This window comes from Symsagittifera roscoffensis, chromosome 7 (genome assembly GCF_963678635.1).
Source record: "Symsagittifera roscoffensis chromosome 7, txSymRosc1.1, whole genome shotgun sequence".
Lineage (NCBI taxonomy): Eukaryota > Metazoa > Xenacoelomorpha > Acoela > Convolutidae > Symsagittifera > Symsagittifera roscoffensis.
The window spans coordinates 42,631,612-42,641,681 of record NC_087068.1 but is presented as its reverse complement, the minus strand read 5'-3'; the positions used below and the strand labels follow the sequence as shown (position 1 = coordinate 42,641,681).

The 10,070-nt window shown below is 36.8% G+C and overlaps 1 protein-coding gene across 1 annotated transcript; it reads left to right on the top strand.

The window, feature by feature from the left end:
* The first annotated feature begins 4,137 nt into the window (after positions 1-4,137).
* Positions 4,138-8,373, top strand: LOC134851194 (uncharacterized). Its single transcript, XM_063867164.1, has 4 exons — positions 4,138-4,648; positions 5,507-5,658; positions 6,240-6,374; positions 7,581-8,373. Exons 1-4 carry the CDS (start codon positions 4,606-4,608, stop codon positions 8,325-8,327), a joined length of 1,077 nt encoding a protein of 358 aa, XP_063723234.1. The 5' UTR covers positions 4,138-4,605; the 3' UTR covers positions 8,328-8,373.
* The last annotated feature ends 1,697 nt before the right edge of the window (positions 8,374-10,070 follow it).

The following is a 10,070-nucleotide window of genomic DNA, read 5'->3' as shown; positions in this document are numbered from 1 at the left end:
CAAATATGTGCTCTACTATTGAACTTTAGAGGTAGAGCAAATTGAGCAGAGTGAGAAGATGCAGTGCGATGAGGCGAGGAGCTGACTGAAGACGAAGACGGCGAGCAAGCATTTTCTAAGTTAAGGGGGTGGTCTGAAAGATCAAACCTCCATGATTAGACCATAAACCATTTTTTGAACAGCACATTCTCGGTTTGACGTCGCAAGAGATATTTATTGCTCTTTCATGTCCTGATCAGTGGCCATTTATACATGATCAGGAGTGAAGCATTGATATATTTTGGAATTAGCGCTGAAATATCTCGTAATCAGCTCTACAAATCACAGCTCCGAATCAGCGCTAAGGCACCTCTGAAACAGCAAGGAATTTCAGAACATTAGGGAAATTCAGCGCAAAATTATTTCTGAATCGACGCTGATTTTTGGAATTATCATTATCAAACTGAATTTCAACCTATAAGGATAGTTGTGTTCTAATATTGCGCTGTCGAGGAGGCCGAAAAAAGTGAGCAGAGTGAGAAGATACAGTGGGAACAGCTGGATGACGACGAAGACAAAGAGCAAGAATTTTTTTTAAATTTAAAAGGGATGGTGTGAAAGATTAAACCTCTATAATCAGACTTAACAAGAATTTCAAAGAACTTTATAAGAACCCTTAGGTTCAAACATTCCATATTGACAGTTTTTATTCGTACTTCATACAGTTTTATCATTTAAAAAACATTTTTTCAACATCAACATTTCCAACGATCAACTAGAGAAAAATCAATTATTCAAAAACCACAATAAAAAAGCGAATGTTTGTGGTCATCAAAAACAGCCTCATTGTTATATTTGAAATACAATTATAATTTAATTGTTTTTTTTTCAATAAAATTTTTTTTGAGTCTCTTGAATTGTTTAGGTACTGTATATATTTGCTCAATATCTCTCCTCGTTTAAACAAATTAGATGCTTTGCCATTCGATGACTTCGACGAGAACCTTGATGAATATATTAAGCTTCCCAAGCTGTGGGTGTCGGCACAAGCAAATGATGGTACGTGGAGCTACACTGTGTTAGATGGAGTAAACCAGCTTCATCAATTTCTACTGCAGGGAAGGAAACAGACTTCACACAGTTTTATCATTTAAAAAGCATTTTTTCAACATCAGATGGAGTAAACCATCTTCGTCGATTTCTACTGCAGGGAAGGAAACAGACACTAGACCTGGTGGATGCCAATGAAGTTTTCAGGGGCTCACTGTACAATCCAGAAGATGAAGAGGCTACATAATAGGAAACACGAAAATAGTTTGAAGTAACGAAACTTGTTTGAAACTTTCAAAAGTTGTCATTAATTGTTTTTGGGTCGCACCGTCTCCGCTGCGGATGGCAAAAGTCGTACTATCTCCATTTTAGTAGCAAAAGTTGCGCCGTCTCCACAACAATCGCAAAAACCTCCACCTCGGTCGCTTAAGTCTTGAAATGTCTGAGTTCGGTCGCGCCGTTTCCTGATTCGCACTGTCTTCAACTTAGTCGCGCAAATCGCGGCCGAATTTTGCGGTCGCGAAAATCTGGAAATGGCAAATTAAGATCGTAAACTTTTGTTTGCACCATCTTCTTCTGGGCTGCGCCGGACCATACTGGTCGCGACAGTTTGGACATGCCTCAATTCGGTCGAGAAAGTCCGCACGTTTCAAAAATTTTTGCGAAAGTCTGGACAGAGTCGCAGATTTTTCTTCTCTTTCTTCTATTTTCAGCACTTCAGCAACCCAGACAATTTCTTTCACTACATGACAGAGGCAACTTTTGATCAAATCATTTCGTCCCATATCAAATCATTCGCCTATCACAAGAAGGTAAATAGGTCGAGAAAAAAATGTTTCATCAAAAACGTTTCGTTAGAATTGATGAGGCAAAGCATGCATGATCCGCACTATTATAGCCAGGTCGCTTTAACAGCCGCTTTTTTCACTGCCAGAAACAAAAGTAGATTTTATGCGCTAGCCATTGTTCAGAAAAATTGTTTATAAGACCAAATTAGTTCTTAGTGTAGTTATAACTCGGTAATGCTTCCAAAAGGCAATTGACTATGTCTTAATGCATATGCGGCCACCACAGGTAGTTCGAAACGTTGATCGTAGCTTTATGTCCTGGGCGCAACTTGTGGGTGCGTTTCATTACCGCGGGTCTCAATGCGACTGGCAAGCAAGTCTGTTATCGACTAGGATACAATCGTCAACAACGGACATTTGATTCCATAGCGGGTTGGAGTATGGCCCCATCAACTCGAAGCCTTGTCTGTCTCCTATTTCGATAACCCGTCTCATGCTGTCCATTCTTTTTTTAGCTCAACCAATATGATTTTGCGAACACTATTAAACCCCTATTTTGACCGCAGGCAAATTTTTGAAAACAAAACAGGCCAATAAAGCTGTTTTTGGGAATTTTTTGAAAAATTTTGACCAGAAAAATGTTTTTTTTTTCGGCGCGCACTTCCCCCTAAAATTAGTGTATATTGGCGCCGAAGGATGCTTAAAGAAAAATTAGGATTGATCAGTACCCAGTTTCGGCGGAATCCCTCATAAGCAAAAAAAAACAGAGAAAAAATCAGCCAATCAGACTTCAGTATTTCAAAATTTGAAAAGAAAGCGAGATAATCTCAAAGATTTTATAAATTTCTCGCGGATTAATATTAATATTGGACGAGATAAAAACGGCAGAAATATGCAAAACTTTCAAATTGTCACTGACCGCCGGCGAATTGTAACAAAATTTATATATCAAGGGTTTTGTTATAAAAGAAGCAGAAAAAAAAATTATTTGACACTTGTCTTAATCGCAGTTGTTGAAATTTTCAAAACTTTGATTTTGGATACTTCTCAGTTTCTTTTTTTCCACCGCTTTTTAGATAAGCGGCAACGTTTTTTCAGATATAATTCAAATGTTTTACACACAGCCGAAGAATTCGGATTCAAATCTGCGACCTAGCAAATTTCAGTCTCACGCACTAACCACGGATGCTTAAAACCCCCAAAAACTAGCCGCCAATAACGCTAGCCACCAATAACGCAGCTGCTAATAAACTGCCAATTCGATGCAGCAAAAGTAGCACCAAAATTAAAAAAACTGATTTTGCATGTAATAAATTGGATAGCATACAGCCAAATTATGTATAAATTATGCATTGCGAGATACATTGAGTTGCGAAATTCTTGAAATCGAGCTTTTTTTTTATTAAACTGCTGTTCGAAACAAATATGGTTTTCGGTTTATTCGATGAATCAAAAATGCATCATTGTGTTATTTTTTTTACTAATTAAATGTCAGATCACATTTAATACTATACCGCTACCGCAGCTTACCGATTCAAAAGTGCAACCAAAAATAGCATTTTATGTGTCACTTCGGTTGGAAAAAAAACTTTTTTACTAATACACTTTGCGTCGTTAGAGTAAATATGAAATATCATTCTAGCCAATTCAATAATTGTTTGCGGTACCTGATTTTAAGTGGAAAAAAAAAACATTTCAAATTCGTGAAAAAAGTTTAAAAAATAAACTAAAACACACAATTAAAGCTTCTTCCCATTTTTGGTGGTCGGAACAACAACGCAATGACCCAAAAGACGCTGCCAAAATAAAGGAAGATTCATTTTCGCTATCTTAGATAGAATGTCCTTCACCAGAACTAGCTTGGGCAACTAGATAAAAAGCGGCTAAATCTACAGGGCAATTAGTAGTTTTTTACATTTTAATTTAGAAAACTGCAGCCTAATTTATTGATTTAAGCAGCCAGAAATCTATGTCTACGCGACTCAATGGATCGAAGTTATGTATTTCACAATTGGCAATCATACCTTAGTGCTTATTATAAGTCAAGAATTGATTTCTTTTACAACTTCATATTCGGAAACAGTTCATGAGCGAAAGAGCACATTCATGTATTACTGGTAGGGCTGAGGGGATCTCAATTAAATCTATTTTTTTTTTAACCAAGAAACGGCATAGTTTATCTCTTAGCAAGAAAATCAACATTAGATTCCATTTCGGAAAAAAAGGATTTATTTGTTTGCATTTTGTTGATTATTTTGTATCTCAAAAATTGTTGCAAAAATATTTATTCCTTCAAAGTGCAAGAAAAAGTCCCATGTGATCATCATTAATCATTTTACAGGTATAACGCACAGATTTGGCGAAAAGCAATTAGAGTTCTCTGTCTACAGTACAAAATATACCAACAATACAGCCTTCAAGCTCTAATTCTACCAGATGAGCTCCAATTTTATGCTTCAGAGCGAACAATTCTGAGCTAGCAGCAAACAAACAAAAATAAACAACTGAAGAGTTTTCATCTACATTTTCATCAAATTGTGTACATTTTTTCTTTTCAAGTTGTATGTGCACACGTACGTGTGATTTGGCTGGTTGGTTGGTGATGTTAATAAAAGTGAGCAGCAATTTAATCAGTCTTTTGCATTTTTATGAACAAGTATTGATCAGCTTAATCTCTTTATCTCTCTCTGCACGCACCTTCTTCCACTAGATAGAAACACTTCATAAGCACCGTTACGACACAAGTAGAGAACAGAATAAGAGATAGGACCAAAAAAGACTATCTACGATGTTGTCAGCTGTACAGGTTGAGACGTTTGCGTTTGACACAGGTAAGAATACATTTGACAGCTTAATTTTTGATGTTCTGGCCGACCACTCACGAGTTTGGAAGAACTGCATGGTGTAGAAGGATTGATTTGCTTTGCGTCACTTAAGATACCTCAACTAAAACAGAAAGAGGGTCAAGTGTGATACAATATTAAAGCTGTCATGATTTGGGTGGGTTTCAAAAAGATATTTCGAAAAAATTTTCAATGGTCTGAGTTTTTGGCAATTCAGACTCAAATATAGCGAAGATCTTTGTTTCAAACTGTAAAATATATATGTTTAATTAATATTATGTAATATTACTTTAGTCTGAGTCTTTTCCCCATAATTTTGATTTTACCTCCAATTCTTATGCTTGGAGTGTCAATCACACAATAGTTATAATTTTTGTGACTAAAGAAAACAAAATAAAACTCGTTATTTTGATCGAGCGCCAACAATTGTAAATTAAATTATGCCTGATGTTTCTGGATGAAGTTTGAATGAAATTTTATTGCTGGTTTTTTCTTCTCGACCCATGATTTATGAATCTAAGTATGAATTAGAGAACCGCCTCATTCAGAATTGAATGATGTTTGAATAAAACAAACCCATCAATCATACACCTGTACAAGAGAAACTTCCCATCGTGTTGTTCTTGGCGTGTTTCAGTCCTGTAAACTTTCTAGAACAGAGCAGAAATGATTCAATTGACTGTTGCACGTCTTACCTTCCCCTCACAATTCACCCCTCTTAATTTAAGCTTTAAGCGTTACATTTTGCCCCCCCCCCCACACACACATTTCGACCCAAATTCACAACAAGAGTTTGTGTATGAGATATTAGGGGCGAATTGTGTGTGGACCATTTCTTCTTTTCAGGTCTGCTGCAGTCGTCTGTTGAGGAGTTGCCTGCAGTCGGGTGGGATGGGGGTGCGACCAACTGTTTATCTAACAACTCATCCCCCTCAGCAATCAACAGACCCTCATTCTCGTCTTCATTCCTGTGCTACAATGAAAATGCCAATTGCACGGTGACAATCTCTCTCCTACTGTTTTTTTTTTCAGAAATAGGATTTTTCATCTGAATAAGAAAAAAGTGAAATATATATTTTTTCAGTCTTATACTTAATGACACGGTTGTAATATTGTGCAGGTGGGGGGGGGGGCTGATTTCTATTTTTAACTGCACTCGTAAAATGATTTATTCGATTCCAATTAAATTAATGAAACAATCGTCTCTTAACTTTGAATTCCCGGGATGACCAAAACAAGTTCTTGAGATAAGCTATCTGCTCACATAATACAATGGTTACCTAACTATTAGCTCTATTACTATTAGAAAAAGCTTTATCCATCCATCACTGCAAAGTTGTTGAAATTTTTAATGAAATTGGCAAATGAAAACTTTCAATTAAAATAGTCGCGCTGTCGCCAGGACTCGCTTCAATTCAACAATTTTTCACATTTCTGCGAACTTCGCAACATTCGACACAGAGACAAAACGGAGCTTCGCACACCACAAAAATAGAACGGAAGCTAGCAGACAGAAAAACTCGAATATAGTCTTTAATCGATATATTTCTTCATGAACTTCTTTTTTTGTGCCCTGTAGGATTTCTCACCTGACCAGTTTGAGATGGTGGAGAAGTCTCTAGGTGATGGGTGGACTGTGTTCTGCTTCATCTACCACTGTGTGCTAAATGACACTGCCCAAATAGACTGCACTGGAGAGAAGACCTACTTCACGGTATGGATCAACAAAATAGTTCTTGTTAACTACAAGACCCCCAAGCGATTGCTAAATGGATGAGTTTGCTACAAGATACGATAATCACACATGTATAATCATTCAGCTAGTCCTTTATAAGGGAAATTCTTTACCGGGGACCTTAGTAGACGAATAGGTTATAAGATCTAGCAAAAGAAAAATCAACCATTTCCAGAGATAGACTGTTCACACTGAAATTTTGAAATTTGGCAACATAAAAACACGAAGATATGAGCCGACTGGTAATCATTTTTACAAACTTTAGTGTCACAGGTATCAAACATTTTGTTCTTTTTTTGAATAATTTTGGTCAGAAGCCGCATTCCTTACCCGCATTCTTTTTCCCAAACTGAGTAAATAGGCAATTTATGAGTCAAGTCTATAAAATTATTACTTAAGAAAATTGTACACCACACTATGACTCTTAGAGACCAGTTTGATCCGAGCCTTGATGGCTAGGAAAAATGAGCTAGTTACCACAGAGCTCATTAATCAGATACAAATTTTGATTCGAAAAAGTTAACAGTCTAAAGACCCAAAAAAGAACAAGAAAACAAGTTCGTGCCCTCTTAGCTGATACATAGCCAACAGACAGATGCAAAAGAGCCAATGAACGCAAGTAACTTTATACTGACTTTTTTTATTCTAAAAAATCTAAACTTCAAAGAAAGAAAAAATCGATTTTCAAAGAAAAAAAATATAGTTAAAGCACTTTGCACTTCTAGAACAATTAAGGATTGGCTATTTTTTTGCGAAATCTGAAAATTAAATTACACTTTCGAAACTAGAAGTCGATCTCGTTTTGCGTGACCCGTACACTTTTTCTGTTCGATAGTGGAGCTTGCCTTCTTTAAACAAAGGAAATGAACTGAGCTTAAAAAGAAATCAAAAATCAAACCGCGCGTAAAAGTAAATTTGAACCCCGAACAAAATTTTAAAATTTCCTGAAAAAATCATCGCGACCTATATAAGAATCTGAACTACGTCAAATCGTAATTACGCACGTAAATGGCCTCATAATTGCTTTCCGGAAAGTTCCCTTCAAAGTTTACAAGAAAAGCTTCAAACTTGAAAAAAGGCACCACCTTTCAAAACAACCAAAAAAAAGGAATTTAAAAAAATTACGATTACTTCCTTTTAAGGAATAATTTAAATATTAAACTGAACTGAATAGACTTTTTTAAGCTAGCGCCAAGTACAACATGTGACATATTCCTGGACAGGGACATCGCTCTCATCGCTACTTCGGCCGCAGCTGTAGCTGCAATCATAATCGCACTCTGCACGTTCTTCGCTGGCTTCAAACTCGGATTCGCCAATCATGCGAAACGACTTCGAAAAGAGTTCGCAAAACTCCGGTCAATGTCAAAACATTTAGAGCTAGGAGCGCACGTGAATCAAGCGTACAACGGACTGCCTTCTCAATTTGAGCCGGAGACTGCTGTCACTACTCTTCGTTCCAGGGTTCACCGGAGAAAATCGCTTCCAGAATCGAGTTCCAGAACTGGTTCTGTGCCCCAGATGAACAACCAAGTCTCTAAGAGCCCTGGCTACTTTTCAAACGATGTGAGCGCCGGTCGCAACAGCGAGGTCGGTTCCTACTACCAACAGAATTTTCCGACTCTCTATGATTTGGCGGGAGGATTTTCGACCATGACGACTTTTCTGGACTCAACATTTGATTTCACGACAACTCAGACACTGACAATCAACGAGAGAAGCAAAGAAAACATATACACAGACACCGCATCTGCACCGACAATGGACGATCTGAGAGGCACTGGATACATACCAGAAGATGAAAACTCTGGAATATCCGGTGGCCAAGAAACGTATCCACAGAACGCACCTCAAAACTCGACATTTTCAAATAGCCTCCAAGTTAATACAATGACGCCGGAGCTGAGCAAAGAGGACATCTTTTTTATATGATTGAATTCTACGTTCTGTTTAAATTAATGAAAAAATACGAATTTAATTTTTTTTCATGACAGAAGCAGTATTTCATCGATTTAGGCAAAATCATTTTTTTTCAAATGAGAGACCTGAGCTTACAAAATAGCTTAAAATGCGCACAAAATTAGATTTTCTAGGATAATCTAGATTGTGCTAGATTTAGTAGACTAGGATTTTTAGATAGCGAAAAAAATTCTGGATCAGCCAAAAAGAACATTACAACATTTGGGCTGAATTGTAATCTCGTATGAAGACTCGAAGTGCAAAAAAAGCCAGAAAGGTGAAAATTTAAGTTTACTTACTACACCACATTCAAAACTTCGCTTTGACGAAAAAGATACCAAAAAATTGAGCATGATATCAAAGCTCTTAAAATTTCATGAGCATCGCATTTTTCATACCATTTGGATATGCACAACCCAAACTAAGGAAACAACCTTCAGATTTAAAAAAAAATGCTGTGTTTGTTTTTCGTTGTCTTAAATCTACGCTATAAGTGTTTTGCTGAACGGTTGCTGTACAAGTAGCAGAGAAAATTCCGACCACGTTAATAAAAACAATGCCGTTTTCTGTGCATGGCTTGATGAAAGGAACTAGACGAAAGCTTAGAACATTTGTTAATCGATCACACTCTACTTCAGTTACATTCCTAAATTGAAGAAAAAAACGAAAAAATAAAAAAATTCCAGCCGGTTTTACTCGACCAAATTAAACCTCGTCCGAATACGTGAGGGTTTTTCTATTATACATCACTCGACCTCGACATAATGTGAAGATTAATTGTCGCAGGGACGTATCTAGGATTTTCCAGAAACGAGCAGATTTACAAAAAAAAATATTGAAAGTTTTGTCGACTTTTTAGTTCGACCAAATCGATTTTCCGAACTGTCCCATCCCAAAACACTACGAGAACACTACTTACACAAATTTCCAAAAACAAACATAGCTAACAGGCATTTGGAAAAGAGTCAATAAACGAAAGTTAACAGAAAAAAAAGACCTAGTTATAGACATAACAAAAAGACAACAAAAAGACATAACAAAAAGACATAACAAATTGTACGAACAGTTTTAAAAATATTAAGTATTTTGCGTTTGTATGAATTGCATTTTATACACAATCAGTAGCGGATTTAGAGTGGGGCCGACACCCCCCTCTCAGTGATTCGACTTCCTGCCGACCCAAAGGGTCCCCCTTTGTACTATTTTGAGATATACATTTTGGCTGACGAACTATAAAATTTTTCAAAGACGCCTTCGGAGCCAAAATATACTAATTTTGAGGGGGGAGCGCGCGCCGAAAAAGCGCAATTTTTTGGTCAACTTTTTCCATAAGGTGCCTAAAAATGTTTTTTTTTTGGCCTGTTTTTTTTAAATGTTGCCTGGGGCGCAGAAAATTTGACCAAAACGGTTTTTTTAAGGCTCTGGGAGAGCTCGAAAGATCAATTTAATCGACATAAAAAAAGGTCGACAATATTTTTGAAAAATTTTTGAGAATCGCCCCCTGGAGAAAATCCTAGATCCGCCCGTTATATACTGCATTGAAATATGTCAGCGTGAACAATTTTTTACATTGTTTTAATGCAAAACGCGAGTGAACAATTTTTGAACAGCTTACTTTTGTTATTTTTTGAGGGGGTGGGAAACTGGAAAAAGAACCAAAATTAGTATATATTGTCTCCGAAGTGTGTACAGGTAATGTAGGTTTAAAGAATACTA

What these genes read in the sequence shown, in the direction of transcription:
- LOC134851194 (XM_063867164.1), top strand. Translation starts at nt 4,606, where the DNA reads ATGTTGTCAGCTGTACAGGTTGAGACGTTTGCGTTTGACACAG. An exon ending in ATGAAAATGCCAATTGCACG is followed by an intron (nt 5,659 to 6,239) that starts GTGACAATCTCT and finishes TGTGCCCTGTAG; the next exon opens with GATTTCTCACCTGACCAGTT. An exon ending in GAGAGAAGACCTACTTCACG is followed by an intron (nt 6,375 to 7,580) that starts GTATGGATCAAC and finishes GACTTTTTTAAG; the next exon opens with CTAGCGCCAAGTACAACATG.